At 45.7% G+C, this 19381-nt stretch overlaps 1 protein-coding gene across 1 annotated transcript; it reads left to right on the forward strand.

The window, feature by feature from the left end:
* Positions 1-15740: 15740 nt before the first annotated feature.
* On the forward strand, positions 15741-19020 carry LOC100272761 (putative cytochrome P450 superfamily protein). Its single transcript, NM_001147214.1, has 5 exons — positions 15741-16071; positions 16791-17011; positions 17124-17368; positions 17651-18029; positions 18400-19020. The coding sequence occupies exons 1-5, from the start codon at positions 15765-15767 to the stop codon at positions 18829-18831; spliced, it is 1584 nt and encodes a 527-aa protein (NP_001140686.1). The 5' UTR covers positions 15741-15764; the 3' UTR covers positions 18832-19020.
* Positions 19021-19381: the final 361 nt, after the last annotated feature.

A 19381-nucleotide genomic window follows, 5' to 3' on the forward strand; every position in this document is an offset into this window, starting at 1 on the left:
TGGCATCTGAGGAACTAACACTAGACGTCCACGCTTGCTGAACCACCTCATTGAACCCATCAATTTTTGTCCAAAAAGCCTCAAATCGAAACCCCTATAGAAACCAAAATCCGAGCAACCTTGCATAACTAGAGGGCAATGATCCGAGGTCATGGTCCCAATGGCTTGCAGATCGGCCTGAGGAAACGTATCATGCCACTCCGTAGTCGCCAAAAATCTGTCAATTCTAGTCATCGTAGGGTCGTCTTGTTCATTTGACCAAGTGAATAATTTACCATTGAGATCAATCTCTAAAAGCTGAAGGTAGTCAATTGTGTGATTGAATTGTCTTATCACTCTTCTATTTATTGAACCTTTGTTTTTCTCCCTTGCTCTCCTTATCATGTTAAAATCACCTAGGATCAACCATTCCGGCTTCATCATATTTCGAATATTGCGCAGCTCTGTTAAGAAAGTCATTTTCTCATTCTCAGGTTGAGGGCCATAAACTCCTGTAAGGTCCCACACCACATCGCATAGACGAGAGCAGACCCTGACAGATAACGAATATACAGATGGGTATGGAATAGCAACCATATCGAGAAAAATCCGCATCACAAGCGATTAGAATCCCACCTGAGGCTCCAAGGGATGGTAAATGAGCTGTCTGAGTTGCTAACTTACACCCCAGAGTTTCCTTTAATAAGTTGCAGTTTCAGCTCATTATCTTTGTTTCTTGAAGACAAACAATAGTTGCTCCAGAAGATAGAATCAATTGTTTCACACTTTCTCTCTTAGCTGGGTCATTTAGCCCCCTCACATTTCAAGGCAGAATACAACAGTTGATATTCATTAATGTAGCATCCCAAAAATTCAAATCTTGAAATTTTCTCAAACTCCCTCTAAATTCAAAATGAATTTCAAATTTCGTTTCAAAATGTTTGTTTGCGAGTTGATATCAACAAATAAAATATAGTGGTCTATATTCTCTCCAAAATCCTCCTCAAAATATTCTACAAATATTTCCCCAGTGATCCCCTCAAATTGTTTCTAGAAATACTGCCCAGATATTTCCCCAATGATTCCCTTCAAATTCTTTCCAGAAATATTGCCCAGATATTCCACCGATATATCTCTAAGTATTTTCCTCCTACGAAATACCTTCAGAATCATTTTTCAAGTCCCCACAAATATTTTCTTCATAACTTTCCTCATGCTCATATGTATACGTATGCCTCCAGTGTCATACGGTGAGCTCTACAAGCTAATCTCACTTATACAAGACAAATACATGCTAATCTCCCACTAATCCTCTCATCCCTCCCCCTAATCCCCCCAACATGGCTATAAATAGAGGGGCAAGGGCCTCCTCTCATCCCACCCCAAGCCATTTCATGGCAACTCTCTCCCCCCCCACACACACACCCACTCCATGTTCCACACAAGCACACACTAGCACAAGGATCGTTCGATCGTTCTTCGATCATTCGTCCCCTGTTCTTAGTTTGTTCGTTCGTTCGTCCGATCGTTCGATCGTTCGTCCGATCGTTCATGGTTCGTTCGTCCGTTCGTCCGATCGTTCGTCCGTTCGTTCGTCCAAATAATCTTTTTCCTACCGTTATGCTGCCGAAATTCCGATCGTTCGTTCGTTCGATCATTCGATCGTTCATCGTTCGTTCATAGTTCCTATTCATCGTTCATCGTTCGTTCATAGTCCCTATTCATCGTTCTTCCAGATAATCTTTGTCCTGCCGTTATGCTGCCGAAATTCCGATCGTTCGTTCGTTTGATCATTCGATCGTTCATTGTTCGTTCATAGTCCCTATTCATCGTTCATCGTTCGTTCATAGTCCCTATTCATCGTTCTTCCAGATAATCTTTATCCTGCCGTTATGCTGCCGAAATTCCGATCGTTCGTCCGTTCGTTCGTCCAAATAATCTTTTCCTGCCGTTATGCTGCCGAAATTCCGATCGTTCGTTCGTCCAATCATTCGATCGTTCTTCCGTTCGTTCATAGTTCCTATTCATCGTTCGTTCATACGAACTATTCACTATCACTATTCACCATTACTATTCATCGTTACTATTCACATACACTATTCATCATCGTTGCTATTCATCATCGTTACTATTCATCGATGATATCTATAATTACTTTTCCATCGCCGCTATTCATCGTTACTAATCATCGTTACTATTCATCGGTCATCTAGTCATCCCAAATTTCAACTACTCATCCATCATGCTGTCCAGTCCACCTAAGACCAGCCAGACCCATATTCCAGTCATATGAACTCCGGTGACTGTGATTTTCCTTCCAGTGGGAACTTCCCATCTGGTCACCCATCCCAGGTTTCTCCAAGTTGAGCACGCTTAACTTTGAGATTCCTTCGAACCAGGCTCCCAAACTCAGATTCCAATAATTCTCGTTTCTAAATTCTTATCAAACTATTCCCTATCCAACCATGTCATCCCTTAAGCATGGCCCATATTCTAGAAAACTCCCAAAATACTCTTGTCCCATATTCTGCCTATACCTCTCCTGTTCATACTAAGTCAGACGATTCATTCGTCACTATTCTCACCAACAGTGAACTTCACTGTGCTACACCACATACACCCAGCTATAAATACACCCAACTACCCTCTCCCTCTCCACACACACTCAACACCCTCAGCCAAGGCAAACACCCCGCCCACTCAGTTACTCTGCTCTGCCGGCTACACGCATAGTGTCGCTTCGCCTCCAGTCCACCCTCCTGGTAAGCACCTCCGCTCCATCACTAGTAGTATCTCAACACCACATGACACATATTCTACTCAAGACTCTACCCATCCATGTATCACTATTCTGACCACTATACTAAATATTTGTTGGTATACTTGCTCATTTGTATGTTTGCTTGTTCATGTTGCATAGTTATCAGAGCGTTCGTGCCGTCTCGTGGAGGCCAGATCCGCGAGTCTACGCCAGGCGGTGGAGCCAGAAGCCAGTTCCGCGAGCTCTCCTTCCCCCTTCGCCGAATAAGCACGGCAAGCTCACTGGATCCCTTTGATGCATAAATTACCTATGATTTTTTAACCACAACCCTCAGCCTGTTATTTTATGCATGATATGATTTTGAGACAAGTTATTATGGCCGCCCAACCGCTTGCCGCAATCAATCCCTGATATATATGTTCCAAATGATTTGAGAAAAGGTGTGAGTTTTCAAAAGAAAATGCTTTTCAAAATGTGTATGATGAAGGGTTTTCACCCTTATCACCTTGTGAGTGGGATAATCAGGGACTCCCTGGTTTAGGGGAGGGCCTAAGGTGATGGCTCAGCTGGTTTAGGCGTGAGCAGAAGGATTGTCCCCTCTTATAAGGACCGGTTTGTCATCTTTCACTACCTGTACTCATGATTAGTACAACCACTCGAGACTGTGTGGGCAGTCACTCAATCTGAACTCGTACGGTCCAACCCCAGGGTTATGAAGGCTGGGGAGCACCGGGAGGATAAGGAGGGGGAAAGTTTTGTCCGGTTTGGACATGGTGGTGGCCTGACTCCTTCCGGATAACCGTTAAGGTTAGGACGTGCAGGGAAAGAAAGAGATTCGGATTCGGGTCTCACTAGCTATGAGATCGCAGAGCCAGACTAGTGGGTAAAGTGTACACCTCTGTGCAGAGTTCAAACCTATTCGAATAGTCTGTGTCCACAGGAATGGACGAGTCTGGTGTGGTATGGCAATTAATGTTTTGTTTTCCAAAAAAGAGAGATGCTTTTGAAAAGTGGTTTTTAAAAAAGGTTCGGCGGTTGAGCCGTGAGCTATGGTGGACGGGAAATCCAGTAGCTGTTTTTGAAAATGAAAACCAGTGGGAACTGCTGAGATACCTGGATGGTTTAGTCCAGGGGATTTTGTTATAATACTGAAAAACTTCCTGCTCCTTTTGGAGAGGATGCGCTTTGCAAAAATACAAAATGTTTTTCAAAACAACTCTGCATAAAATATTGCTGTTTCTGCAAAATATCCTGAGCTCCACATATTCCATGCATTATATCTGATTTCCCCATTCCGCGGGTGAAGGTGGGCTGCTGAGTACGTTTGTACTCACCCTTGCTTATTTGTTGTTTTTCAGAAAAAGGAGATCGGGTAAGAGTTACGACTGTTCCCAACCTTGCCTGTGGCTGTTGGACCGCTGATTTGCTTCGCTGCATATATCGGGCTGCTTCAGCCCCACTCTAATGATATGTCTCGAGTTGTGGACCAACTCTTAAAGTTGACCGCCACCTTTATAGGTTTGTCTCGTTTAAGCAGATTTGGTATCATCTGATGTATAAATGTGTTTGCTAGCCTCCTGGGACTAGTAATTGTATCACATTTGAGTCCTAGAGGATTGGGGACGCTTCAGGTGGTATCGGAGCTGTTAGGTTGGCCGCAGGACGTAACCCTTAGCCTGATCAAAAGTTTTTGAGTCCAAACTATTTTAAAAAAAATCTTGCTCTCATCCCTTCATTTCAAAAATGCTTTCCCCCTTTCCTTCTCTTAGAAGTCAGATGGAGGTCCGCTGCCAAACCAGCTTGTGCCAGAATGAAGATGGTTTCCCCAAGTTACTGAGAGCATGCACAGTTCGCCTCGGAATCAGGAGCCAGCCAGAGTATGATGGTCGTGAATTCATCGAGCATGGCACAGAGAAGTGTGTTGTGACTGTATACATTGGATCCAGTCCACACCATGTGGAATGGAGTGTCACTACTGCTGGGCACGGATTCAAAGACACCTGCCAAGTCGTCGCTCGCAAGGCATTGAGGGCCCTGTGTCAGATCTATGAAGAAGAAGTGGCCGACACCCCGCTTAGATTCTTTCCGCCCTTTCAGAGAAACCGTCCAGTTTGGATGGCCAGGATGCGTGCATTGGAAGAGCAGCTGCTGCTTGAGGATGACCCCACAGTCGTGTACCTCACTGCATACCTGCTCACCCTGGATGCCCAGTATGATTTCTTGGCTCGGCACCACCGTCAGATGATTGCCCGAGCAGAAGATGCAGAGAAGCGCATCCGTCAGCTCCATGTGGATCTCACCTCAGCTCAAGCCCGTGTAGCTGCCTTGGAAAGTCGTGAAGTCATTGCTGTTGAAGCCCTGAAGCAAGCCAAGGATGAGCACGTCCAGAAGTTGATGGAGGCCTACTTGGTAACCCATAACCAATGTAGAGCCCTGCGGATCCAAGAGCCCGCTTCATCCAACCCTGTTCAACCCATCAGAGCTGAAAACCCCCCAGATTCTTGAAGGTCACCCGGTCTCTATCAGAGGAGAGAAGAAGGCTTGGGAACTACCGGAAGGAGCCATAGTCTTGGAAGGAATTCCAGTCTTCCCTCAGGCTATGAATAAGCAAGAGCACCCCGAGTCCTCCCAAGATTCCCCGCCAGAGTTGTTTGAGCCCCTCACCATGAAGAAGATTCCAGCACCATCCCGTGAGATCAAAGAAGAAGCTGCAAGCACCCCACCAGCATCGCCGCCCTCTGAGGAGCTACAAGAGCCAGTCCAGCTTGAAGAAGAGTTCGACTCCGTCTTGCTATCTCAGTTGCCGCCAGAAGAAGTCATCAACATCAGCTCCCTCTTAACCCATCCAGGAGATGTCTCAGATTGAAGTTGTGTGCAAGCCTTGCCAGAAGAGAAGTTGCCTGGTCTGAAGTTAGTATGCCCAGTCCTCTGCATGCATTGGGTAGTGAAGTTTTTCTTCACTTTGGCTAGAGCCCTGCATGTATGAGAGGTAATCGTGTAGTCCCATGCTTTGAAAAACTCTATTTGTGTGGCCCCCTAGGGCATTTCAAAATGAATTTCACTTGATGTTTTCTCCCCTTTTGAGTGCATATGTGATGCTTTAACGTTAGTGCTCATAAGTTGCATTTAGCATAGTTCTCAATTCAGGAGCCAAGCAATAGTAGTTATGCTTAGCCCCGAATCCAAGTAGTTCGTGATTTGGAAAACTCTATTCTTCCCTTATTCAAAACATTTGATTTGTTTGTGCTTATCATTGCTGAGCTTGTGTGTTTTCTTTCTTTTTAAGAAAGGTTTTCTCTAAAAACATAGATCACAAATTAGATCTAATCCTCACCTTATGCTTCCATTCTCACCTTAACCCATCTCAAGAGAAAAGTGCCTTACCCAAGAAGACACCGGGAAGCTCACCCTTGAAGCCTGTAACAAGCTACAGAAGAAACCAGTCCAGCCGCTCAGTCAAAAGGACCGACCGTGAAAATCAAAGCACTGCCCCTGAGTCAAAGTAAACAGGAAAAGAGGACAGAAGGAGTTATTACCATACAGAGAGGCAAAGATTCTTGGAACCAGAGACCACAAACATCAGGGTCATTGACCCCACCACTCACCCGTGCCCCTCGCACGCGTGCCCGCCTCCATGCGCACTACCACCGCCCCACGCCCCCCCTTTGCAGCGCACTACCGCCGCCCACGCCACCTTTGCAGCGCACCCACCGCCACCATCATCGCCGGCAACACCAGACCCCCCCTCCCCTTGTCGCACCCGCTGCCGCGTAGCACCTACTCCATCACCACTACTCCGCAACCGAACACCCCCACTCGCCTATAAACCCCCCCACCAGCTCCCTCAACTCCCATCTCGCACAAAGCAAAAACAGCCCCGATAAAATCCCCTCTGCCAAATTGCAAGCAACTCCATTTTCCCACTCCCTCGCCCCTAAGATCACAATGCTTGGTGATTCTTGGGTTGAAGACTGTTGCACATGGTTCATAGTCTTTGGTTTCCTCCAGTGTATGATAGTAATACTCTTTGATAGAATCCTCGAGTGGGAAGAGCAAAGAGAAAGAAAGAGGCAGTGAAAAGTGAGAAGTGAAGTGAAAAGTGAAAAGAAGATAGTGAAGAGAAGATGAGAAGAAGGTTGTCCCAGAATCAACTCTGTGTCAGTCATTTCTCCGCAGCCTGCTCAAGCAGCAACAGCAGAAGAAGGCCCCGTAACACCCTTGTTATGAGGTACTTCAAGGAGTTCAAATCCCCAAGATTCAAGAGTTCTACCCTCATTCTTTTTAAGTGGGGTAGTATTCCAGTAAGGTTCCTGCTATGGGGAAAAAGAAGAAGGCCTGTAGCAAGCTTGTGGAGGACCAAGTCATCAAAGCATATAAGTTTCTGGATGAGAAGTGATCACCCAAGTTTTGTTGATGAAGCACCAGAAGACCAATCAAGGAAGGAATCCATGTGGGAGTTCGCAAGAGAAAGGTTTGCGTGTTGGCATCGATGCTTCTTCAATAAGCTAGCTGCCAAGCAAAAGCTAGAAGCCTGAAGATGATCTTTGAGTAGCCAGAATCAGCGTTTGCAATCAGCAACCGGATGCTCCTGAAAGGTCAGATTTTGTTAAAGTTCCATCTCCTCGAAGAGTCTGCAAAGTGAAGATATGTAGCTGAAGTAAAGCTATACCCATAACCCTTCTAAGCCGAATCTCGAGGACGAGATTCCTTTTAAGTGGGGTAGATTTGTAGCATCCCAAAAATTCAAATCTTGAAATTTTCTCAAACTCCCTCTATATTCAAAATGAATTTCAAATTTTGTTTCAAAATGTTTGTTTGCGAGTTGATATCAACAAATAAAATATAGTGGTCTATATTCTCTCCAAAATCCTCCTCAAAATATTCTACAAATATTTCCCCAGTGATCCCCTCAAATTGTTTCTAGAAATACTGCCCAGATATTTCCCCAATGATTCCCTTCAAATTCTTTCCAGAAATATTGCCCAGATATTCCACCGATATATCTCTAAGTATTTTCCTCCTACGAAATACCTTCAGAATCATTTTTCAAGTCCCCACAAATATTTTCTTCATAACTTTCCTCATGCTCATATGTATACGTATGCCTCCAGTGTCATACGGTGAGCTCTACAAGCTAATCTCACTTATACAAGACAAATACATGCTAATCTCCCACTAATCCTCTCATCCCTCCCCCTAATCCCCCAACATGGCTATAAATAGAGGGGCAAGGGCCTCCTCTCATCCCACCCCAAGCCATTTCATGGCAACTCTCTCCCCCCCCCACACACACCCACTCCATGTTCCACACAAGCACACACTAGCACAAGGATCGTTCGATCGTTCTTCGATCATTCGTCCCCTGTTCTTAGTTTGTTCGTTCGTTCGTCCGATCGTTCGATCGTTCGTCCGATCGTTCATGGTTCGTTCGTCCGTTCGTCCGATCGTTCGATCGTTCGTCCGTTCGTTCGTCCAAATAATCTTTTTCCTACCGTTATGCTGCCGAAATTCCGATCGTTCGTTCGTTCGATCATTCGATCGTTCATCGTTCGTTCATAGTTCCTATTCATCGTTCATCGTTCGTTCATAGTCCCTATTCATCGTTCTTCCAGATAATCTTTGTCCTGCCGTTATGCTGCCGAAATTCCGATCGTTCGTTCGTTCGATCATTCGATCGTTCATCGTTCGTTCATAGTCCCTATTCATCGTTCATCGTTCGTTCATAGTCCCTATTCATCGTTCTTCCAGATAATCTTTGTCCTGCCGTTATGCTGCCGAAATTCCGATCGTTCGTCCGTTCGTTCGTCCAAATAATCTTTTCCTGCCGTTATGCTGCCGAAATTCCGATCGTTCGTTCGTCCAATCATTCGATCGTTCTTCCGTTCGTTCATAGTTCCTATTCATCGTTCGTTCATACGAACTATTCACTATCACTATTCACCAATACTATTCACCATTACTATTCATCGTTACTATTCACATACACTATTCATCATAGTTACTATTTATCATTACTATTCATCATCGTTACTATTCATCGATGATATCTATAATTACTTTTCCATCGCCGCTATTCATCGTTACTAATCATCGTTACTATTCATCGGTCATCTAGTCATCCCAAATTTCAACTACTCATCCATCATGCTGTCCAGTCCACCTAAGACCAGCCAGACCCATATTCCAGTCATATGAACTCCGGTGACTATGATTTTCCTTCAGTGGGAACTTCCCATCTGGTCACCCATCCCAGGTTTCTCCAAGTTGAGCACGCTTAACTTTGAGATTCCTTCGAACCAGGCTCCCAAACTCAGATTCCAATAATTCTCGTTTCTAAATTCTTATCAAACTATTCCCTATCCAACCATGTCATCCCTTAAGCATGACCCATATTCTAGAAAACTCCCAAAATACTCTTGTCCCATATTCTGCCTATACCTCTCCTGTTCATACTAAGTCAGACGATTCATTCGTCACTATTCTCACCAACAGTGAACTTCACTGTGCTACACCACATACACCCAGCTATAAATACACCCAACTACCCTCTCCCTCTCCACACACACTCAACACCCTCAGCCAAGGCAAACACCCCGCCCACTCAGTTACTCTGCTCTGCCGGCTACACGCATAGTGTCGCTTCGCCTCCAGTCCACCCTCCTGGTAAGCACCTCCGCTCCATCACTAGTAGTATCTCAACACCACATGACACATATTCTACTCAAGACTCTACCCATCCATGTATCACTATTCTGACCACTATACTAAATATTTGTTGGTATACTTGCTCATTTGTATGTTTGCTTGTTCATGTTGCATAGTTATCAGAGCGTTCGTGCCGTCTCGTGGAGGCCAGATCCGCGAGTCTACGCCAGGCGGTGGAGCCAGAAGCCAGTTCCGCGAGCTCTCCTCCCCCCTTCGCCGAATAAGCACGGCAAGCTCACTGGATCCCTTTGATGCATAAATTACCTATGATTTTTTAACCACAACCCTCAGCCTGTTATTTTATGCATGATATGATTTTGAGACAAGTTATTATGGCCGCCCAACCGCTTGCCGCAATCAATCCCTGATATATATGTTCCAAATGATTTGAGAAAAGGTGTGAGTTTTCAAAAGAAAATGCTTTTCAAAATGTGTATGATGAAGGGTTTTCACCCTTATCACCTTGTGAGTGGGATAATCAGGGACTCCCTGGTTTAGGGGAGGGCCTAAGGTGATGGCTCAGCTGGTTTAGGCGTGAGCAGAAGGATTGTCCCCTCTTATAAGGACCGGTTTGTCATCTTTCACTACCTGTACTCATGATTAGTACAACCACTCGAGACTGTGTGGGCAGTCACTCAATCTGAACTCGTACGGTCCAACCCCAGGGTTATGAAGGCTGGGGAGCACCGGGAGGATAAGGAGGGGGAAAGTTTTGTCCGGTTTGGACATGGTGGTGGCCTGACTCCTTCCGGATAACCGTTAAGGTTAGGACGTGCAGGGAAAGAAAGAGATTCGGATTCGGGTCTCACTAGCTATGAGATCGCAGAGCCAGACTAGTGGGTAAAGTGTACACCTCTGCGCAGAGTTCAAACCTATTCGAATAGTCTGTGTCCACAGGAATGGACGAGTCTGGTGTGGTATGGCAATTAATGTTTTGTTTTCCAAAAAAGAGAGATGCTTTTGAAAAGTGGTTTTTAAAAAAGGTTCGGCGGTTGAGCCGTGAGCTATGGTGGACGGGAAGTCCAGTAGCTGTTTTTGAAAATGAAAACCAGTGGGAACTGCTGAGATACCTGGATGGTTTAGTCCAGGGGATTTTGTTATAATACTGAAAAACTTCCTGCTCCTTTTGGAGAGGATGCGCTTTGCAAAAATACAAAATGTTTTTCAAAACAACTCTGCATAAAATATTGCTGTTTCTGCAAAATATCCTGAGCTCCACATATTCCATGCATTATATCTGATTTCCCCATTCCGCGGGTGAAGGTGGGCTGCTGAGTACGTTTGTACTCACCCTTGCTTATTTGTTGTTTTTCAGAAAAAGGAGATCGGGTAAGAGTTACGACTGTTCCCAACCTTGCCTGTGGCTGTTGGACCGCTGATTTGCTTCGCTGCGTATATCGGGCTGCTTCAGCCCCACTCTAATGATATGTCTCGAGTTGTGGACCAACTCTTAAAGTTGACCGCCACCTTTATAGGTTTGTCTCGTTTAAGCAGATGTGGTATCATCTGATGTATAAATGTGTTTGCTAGCCTCCTGGGACTAGTAATTGTATCACATTTGAGTCCCAGAGGATTGGGGACGCTTCAATTAATCAAAAACAGCCCCCTACTTAAATAAATGTCACACATGAGGTACACAAGATAGGAAAGGAGAACAGGAGCCAACCGGCCTTCCACCGTCCATAACACACTTCCAGAAGCGAATAACCAGCGTCTTACAACAGAAACTAAGATAGACAGAGACATTGCCAGCCAAAGAAACAAACACCACTGCCCAGGCAACAACCTGCTACACAAAGCAGCCAACAAAAGATCCTAGGCGACCCGTAGGCAAGTACACCGGCGACATAACATGATGCACTAGAACTACCCACACATCTCAAATTACAACTCAGAGCATCTCAAAAGCCTTGATGATAGGAGCCTTGAGGGGCGTCACCTTGCTGCCCTTCTTCTTGATCCCTTCCTTTTCCTTCTCCTGAGTTGCCAGCTCAATAATTGCCTCCCATTTGTTCCTTGGTCAGAGGCCTAGAGAAATGCCTCGCAAGCTGCTCAACCAAATCCACCTGGTCATTAGAAAATGAAGCCTTTGAATTTTGAAAATGTGATGAAGCGGAATTATTTAACTTAGCAACTAGAATTTCTTGTGCTTTGAATATGGCATTTCTATTTCTCCCAATCTTCAATTTTTTCTTTACAGCCAACCTAGCACTAGATCTCTTGCCAATAGGAGAGGGATCACACCCACATCAACAACAGGCTGCACTGACCCCCCTCAACCATGAAATTTGGTACTAAGCTAGTGTTAGGATGTGATCGAATTAGTGGTGGTTCAGGAGCTTCAGAGATAGATAAAATGAAATCTTCTAGACTATTGTTTGAGGGATCTGGTATGTCGCATGACGGAGCGACAGGGACTAAGTCTAAATTTAACAAACTGTGCGGCAAGACTGATGAGCTAACAAAATCTGAGAGTTGAGGTGCTTGAGATTCTAAAATCAACATCTGATTTGGAATAAAAGGGGCTGCTGTCACCCTTGCTACCTCAACTAGTTGCAAACTTGCATTACTACACGGAATGACTGGAGCACTGTTAAAAACAGAATGTTCTAGAGCTTGAGAGTCCATAGACAACAGCTAGTTTGGAGAATTAGGAGTTGCTGCCGTCCTTTGTGTATCTAGTAGTTGTATAGAACACTTCTGAGTTTTTGAAGAATGTGTTTTCGGTGGGGAAGGGAGTTGTGATTTTTGTGCGGGGCGAGTCTCTGTATCCAGTGCAGGTGAAGCACCCCCTAGATCCTGGTTGTTATTATCGGCTGGATCGTGAGTGGCTGAGGCATCCAACGTATCGTCCTGAACAACACCAGGCAAGATGGAAACTAGAACTTGATCCTCACCCACACGATGAGGCCCTAGGAAACCAGCCTGATGGCCAGGTCGAGTGCTGGCCGGATGAGCAGCGCCCAGACTCACGCCAGAGCAATCCACTAGGACACTTTCTAAGCAATTGTGAAATGTAAACTCATTCGGTGAGGCAGCTGGGGTAATGGCCGGTAATTCTGTGCCCAGTTTGAGCAGGTTAATGCTAGGGAAATGTGTCCGCACGCTGTCTAAGCTTTTGTGGATTGAGGTGAAAACAGCAGCGAGATCAACAGTACTGTTTACCTTGCACGTGGTTGTAGCAGGGCTGTGCAATGATTCCAGTATATCAGCGCCCATCGAACCGGACTTTCCTCCATCATCCTCAGCTAGCCCATGTCTTTCCACCTGCGGCCAAACAGCGGTAACAATGGGGTCTGCAAAAGAGACAGACCTGACCTTCGCCTTGGGCACCCAGCGAGATGACGGCTTCAACCCCCAGACATGACGACGAAAGGGAGTTGAGTGCCGATGCTTGTTGTTGGAACTATAGCAGTCATCCATGCCCCCTCGACATCGCGACGAGCGCGCCCAACCAGACTGGCTACGGTGTCGGCGGTTGCCGCTGCATCTGTCTCGCTGAAAAATCCCCATCATCATCATCATGACCCCAGTCCCGTCGCGCAATCTCTCTTCCTCTAAAAGCTTCAGCACGTTCTCTTTTTTCGCCCACAGAGTCCGGGGCGCCATAGCTCCAAACAAACTCCCTGTACTGCTTGCGATTAGGCGGTCCCCCCTGGAACCCCTCCCACGGAGGAAAGAGAGGTCCTCCACCACCTCGATGTGGTTGCGAAGAGTGTAAACATGTCCAGCTTTCAGATCAGCAGGATCATCGTGCTGAGCACCAACAAGAGCTAAGGGCGTGTTGACTGGTGGCAGCTCCCTGTCTGGTTCTAAAACCGTAAGCAAGACCTCTTTAGGGATGTCACAAGGGTCAGAGCACCAAGCCCAGAGGTCGAAAGACCTGGTACGCTCCCTACGCCTTGTGCGCTCTTGCACAAAGTGGATTGCACAGCTCTTGCCCAAGGCCTTTGAAGCCACATCTTCCCCCCCAACAGTGCACCGGAATCCCTTCGACCCGGACTTTAACTCTAAATTCAAAGTTTGTCTTCCTAGCATAGCTGTCCTCAGACCAATCCCCAAAATGGAAAATCCGGCCACGATACGAGACCGATCTCCTATCCAGTGCCCACTGCTTCGACCTTGGGTCCGAGAAGACTATAAAGAATTGCTTAGGGAAATGCTTGACCAGTTGATACTGACCGTGATGCAGGTTGAATTTCTCCCTCAGCATATCACCTACGAATAGAGTGTCAACCTCGTGGCTGTTGTCATCGAAGGAGCAGACAACGGCCTTGTCGATCAGCTCATCTCTCCGGCGGTGAATGGAGCCGGTCGCCGAGACCGCACAGAAGGCGCGCACAGGCCTCCCACGAGGGTCTCCAGGGTAGCGAGCCTCCATACCGTGGTCTCCCAGAACTGCCTGGAGGTAGGACTTCTTGATTAATGGGGGCGGATGACCAAGTGAGTTCTCTCGGGGAAGAACCTGGTACTTATGCAGATTGTCGGGCCTTAGCAGCAACTCCTGACAGATGGAACTCCTTGAAGAGTGCTTGGCTGGTTCAGGGTAGCATTGAGCAGCATTGAATGTTCTCTGGTTGGCTTTTTGGTTGCAATACCGCGCCCGGTGCCCGGATTGCAAGCACTGCCAACAGCGTGTGGGAGCCGAGCAACGGAAAGCGAGATGTGCTGGTGAGAGACAGATGTAGCATTTACCCTTGAGCTTCAATTTGAAAAGACTGGTGCCCTTCACTTCCAATTGATGATTTCGTGGAGCTCTCTCAGGATTCTTCAATGTCGTGCGCCACCAATACCGCGGCCGGACAACCTCCCATCCCCCTTCGTTGACCCCGGGTGCGGAAGGAAGTGGCAGCCCACTCAAGCGCGGCGCAGCAGAGACATCACTAGCACGGCGATGGGACCGAACACTGCCCGACTTCAATGCCCCATCCTCCTCACAGGAATACTGATAGCTCGGCGAGTAGACTGCTTCCCAGTCGGACTTGTCAGTCGCCTGGCTCCGCGGCGCCGATAGCAGACATTGCGGATCTGCAAGCAACACCGGCGCAGAGCACTTTTCTGATCTGGATCTTGAGCCAATGCCGCCCGCGACAATCCATTGCGGATCTGGTTGAGGAGTGCCAAGGGAGGGGGGGATCTTGAACGCGCTTGGGGGCTCCTTACTGCGCAGAGTTTGCAAGACTGAGAACGTGTGATCTGCACTTACCGGATCCGGAAGAGGCTTGGTCTGGGAGCCGATCCCCGAATCTGCCGCGCGGAGGGCCGCCCCGAGGCCTCCGCAGAGGGGAACACGAGTCCAGCACGCGGAGGAAAGGAGAGCCCCCCTCACGAGGAAAGGAGAGCCCCCCTCACTGGAGGCGGGGGACCAAGGCTGATGGCGGCGCCATTCGCCCACAGGGGCGCCATCCCGTCGCAGAGCCCTAGCTCACGCACGGGTCCCATGTTTCCAGTTTAGGCCTTGTTCGGTTAGCTCTCAATCCATGTGGATTGAGTGGGATCGGATGGGTTTGAATCCCAAACAAGTCAAACTTCTTAAGAATTTTTTCCAATCCCTTCCAATCCATGTGTATTGGGAATAACCGAACAAGACCTTAAGAGGAAGAATTGAAAAGAGAAAAAACCTTAGTAGTAGGATATATGGCCAGAACTAACATAGAAAATGCATTAATTTGACTTCAAATACTTGTTACTGTTAATACTTTTGCCCCAATAATTGCTTGAATCTTGGATGTGTATGTATTCCTCTTCATGATCTTGGGTTCTTTGATCTGATGGATGTTTTTCTTGGTTACGGTGTTGAGATTCAATCTGGTGAAGAGTAATTGTGTGTGGTACGAGAAGGTGCCAGGTACTTGCTTTTTCGATGAGCCCAATTTTAAGTGATGTGCTTGTCTGACGCGTGTCCGCCCAGACGATCACATATGGAGCCTTCCTGTGCCTCTGTGCCCGCTTTTTTTGGAATCCAAAATGGAATGTACAGCCGGAGGGGTTTCATGTCATGCACTCCCACGCTCTAGAAACAGATTGTATGTTTTTTTAATCTCTTGCCTCCTAGGTAGCAGCCCTATGTCACAAGAGAATTGCGGAAGTTTAGTGGTAATCTTTACGGATTTAATTAGTTTCATACTCGCGGAGACTCCCAATTCCAAAAAGGAAGAAGTGTCCATGACACACATACTGACGTACTCCGTAGGTCCGTCCGCGTCCGCCCCATCGTCGGTACAGTATTTAACCCAGGACTCGCCGCAATCGCACTCGCACATCGCCACAGCTGTATCCGCCATCTGCTTCTCTCTTCCACTGCCCCAAGCCGCCACCAATGGCGACCTGCGTTCTGCTGATGCTGCGGGAAGTCTCTCCGTGGGCGCTGGCCAGCGTGGTGGCGTCCGTGTCGCTGTTGTGGCTGGTGGTCTGGACGCTGGAGTGGGCCTGGTGGACGCCTTGGCGGCTCGAGCGGGCCCTGCGGGTCCAGGGCCTCAAGGGCACCAGGTACCGCCTCTTCACCGGCGACCTGAGGGAAACCGCCCGGGCTAACCGGGAGGCTCGCAAGAAGCCGCTGCCGCTCGGCAGCCACGACATCGCCCCACGCGTGCAGCCCATGCATCACAGCACCATCAAGGAATACGGTATGGGTTCTATGTACTCCAATCAACCAGCTATCCAAATTTTACACCTTTCGTTTTTTTATTTCATTTTCCTGGTATAAAAAAGACGCACGTTAATAGCGACGCAGCATGCTTTACTGCAGTTGTTACGATGGATGTTGTTCCAGAACTCCGAAAATGGGCACATATACAGGATCAGATGGGGGGAAATAAGTTTCTTTAATTTAGCATATATATGGATTTGAGCAGTACAGAAAATGCCTTTTTTGCAGCCGAAAAATGAATAACTGGCGATATGGGTGTGGGAAAGAAAACAGCGCAGCTTAATGCAGCACTGCATGATTTCCCCTCCTGTCAAGTAGCAAGCTTGATGTTCTGTGAATATTATGTAGCAGTATCGGGAAAATTTATGTACATATGTTCTTGATACTTTGATAGGATGTCTATTGTATTAACTAACAAAACTGAATGAAAGAAACAGAAAATACGTTTATCTCCTCACTTCTTTAGACTAAGGGGGTGTTTGAATGCACTAGAGATAATAGTTAGTGGCTAGAATTAGTTGAGACATCCAAACACCCTAGCTAATAGTTCAGCTATTAGCTATTTTTGGTAAATTAGTTAATAGTTAGGTAGTTATTTGTTAGCTAGCTAATTCTACTAACAAGTTTAAGCCAACTAACTATTAGTTCTAGTGCATTCAAACACCCCCTAATCCTGTTTTCAAAACTCAACTGCAGGGAAACTATCGTTCACCTGGTTCGGCCCAACACCAAGGGTGATGATTCCTGACCCAGAGTTAGTCAAAGAGGTGCTGTCTAATAAGTTTGGCCACTTTGGCAAACCAAGGAGTAACCGCATTGGGAGGTTGCTAGCCAACGGGCTTGTAAATCATGATGGTGAAAAATGGGCAAAGCACAGGAGAATTCTTAATCCTGCATTTCACCATGAAAAAATAAAGGTATTTTCTAGCTGCTTGTTCTATAAATGGATTTTTTTTTACTATTTTACATTGCATTTGTGTTGTATGTTGGATACAAGTTCCCTAAATGGTGGCGCTGTTCTATTCGCAGGGGATGATGCCAGTATTTTCTACCTGCTGTATTGAAATGATTACTAGATGGGATAATTCAATGCCTTCTGAGGGATCTTCTGAGATAGATGTCTGGCCTGAGTTCCAGAATCTTACTGGAGATGTTATCTCAAGAACTGCGTTTGGGAGCAACTATCAAGAAGGGAGGAGAATTTTCGAGCTGCAAGGAGAACTAGCTGAACGCCTCATCCAATCTGTTCAGACAATATTTATCCCAGGCTATTGGTTTGTTACGCTTTCCTCTAATAGCCAGCAGCAACGTCTTATTCATGTGCAATTGCATATCCAAGCATTTCAATACATGAAGATTTGTTTCATCAATTACTCCTTAGCCCTATTCATGGTTTTGTAATTATAAAATTTGTCATAAAAGATCATTTTTAGAATTGTTGGCGTTTTGTACTAAAATTGATTGCTCAAGTGTCAAATGGAAAGAAAAGATTTTTATAAACAGATCAGCATAGCAGAATGCAAAGCTTCCGTGATAACAATGTTGAGCATATGCAGGTTCTTGCCCACCAAAAACAACAGAAGGATGAGAGCGATCGATGTAGAGATCCGCAAAATTCTCCGTGAAATAATTGGGAAGAGAGAGAAGGATACTAAAAACAGAGAAACAAATAACGACGACTTGCTGGGCTTATTACTGGAGTCAAACACAAGGCAATCAAATGGAAATGCAAGCCTGGGATTGACAACAGAAGATGTGATTGAGGAATGCAAGTTATTTTACTTTGCAGGTATGGAGACAACATCAGTCCTTCTTACTTGGACACTTATTGTGCTAAGCATGCACCCAGAATGGCAAGAGAGAGCAAGAGAAGAGGTTTTGAGCCACTTTGGAAGAACCACACCGGATTATGATAGCTTGAGCCGCCTCAAGACTGTAAGTGCAAAACCAGTGCCAGGCTTTATTTCAAGATTCCAAAATTGCAGATTACTAAGGGGATGTATAATATCCATTCCTTTATCGAATTAATGGAGACTAAGTAAAAATAGAGAACTAAATAGAAATAGTTTGTTTTTTATTCAATTCAATAATAGCTAATTAACATAAACCTCATAATGTGATTCTAGTGGAGAACTGCGGGTTTGAATCTAAAGTATTCATCGTTAAGTCTCAGTGATACATTATATATATGCCACATGTTATCCATTTCTGAGTCTGAATTTGCTGAAAGGATGATCTAGATAGAAATGCCACTAAGTGTTAAACTGGAACATTCTTTGAGGAATCATATGTGATATATGTGCAGATAACCATGATTCTACATGAGGTCCTTAGGTTGTACCCACCGGCAACCTTTCTAACAAGAAGAACTTATAAGGAAATGGAGCTCGGTGGAATCAAATATCCTGCAGGAGTTGACCTCCTTCTACCCGTCATCTTCATTCACCATGATCCTGACATTTGGGGAAAAGACGCAAGCGAGTTCAACCCAGAAAGGTTTGCCAACGGCATCTCCAGCGCAACCAGGCATCAGGCTGCTTTCTTTCCGTTCGGAGGGGGGCCTAGAATCTGCATCGGCCAGAGCTTTGCGTTGCTGGAAGCCAAGATGACGCTATGCACCATCCTCCAACGCTTCTCGTTCGAGCTCTCGCCATCCTACACCCACGCGCCGTACACCGTGATAACACTGCACCCTCAACATGGTGCTCAGATAAGGCTCAAAAAGCTTTCTCCGTGATGCTCCTTCTATGCTGCTACCGGACACTACTTTCGTTACTGACCGCATATGTAGAAACGTATTTCTTATTTAGTATGTATTTTTTAGGATATAAATAAAAAGATGGTGCATATTAATGGGAAATAAGTTCCCTTGTATGCATTGCGATGTAATTTTGGGAAGATTTGGCAAGGAACTTAATTATACAATATATGTATTGTCTTTAAGTTATATCTAACGCCCCCGTTTTATTTTTTGTAGGGTGCACTAGTACTTGAAAGTAGTCGTTGCGAGTAGAGAGTATATATGCCTTTTCACCTTTTTCCAGTATATATTACAAATCGCTAAAAGGTCAATATTATATTAGATGATATGTCAAACTCAAAATCTATTGACACAATTTTATTTGATATGTTAAAGACATGCATACAACTTGACTAATGTTTGGTTAAAACTAAAGGGTGTTTGAATGTACTAGAGCTAGTTAATTGGCTAAAAAATTACTAATAAAATTAGTTAGCTAACAAATAGCTAGCCAACCATTAGCTAATTTACTAAAAGTAACTAATAG

The sequence above is a fragment of the Zea mays genome, chromosome 3 (genome assembly GCF_902167145.1).
Source record: "Zea mays cultivar B73 chromosome 3, Zm-B73-REFERENCE-NAM-5.0, whole genome shotgun sequence".
NCBI classification, from domain to species: Eukaryota; Viridiplantae; Streptophyta; class Magnoliopsida; order Poales; family Poaceae; genus Zea; species Zea mays.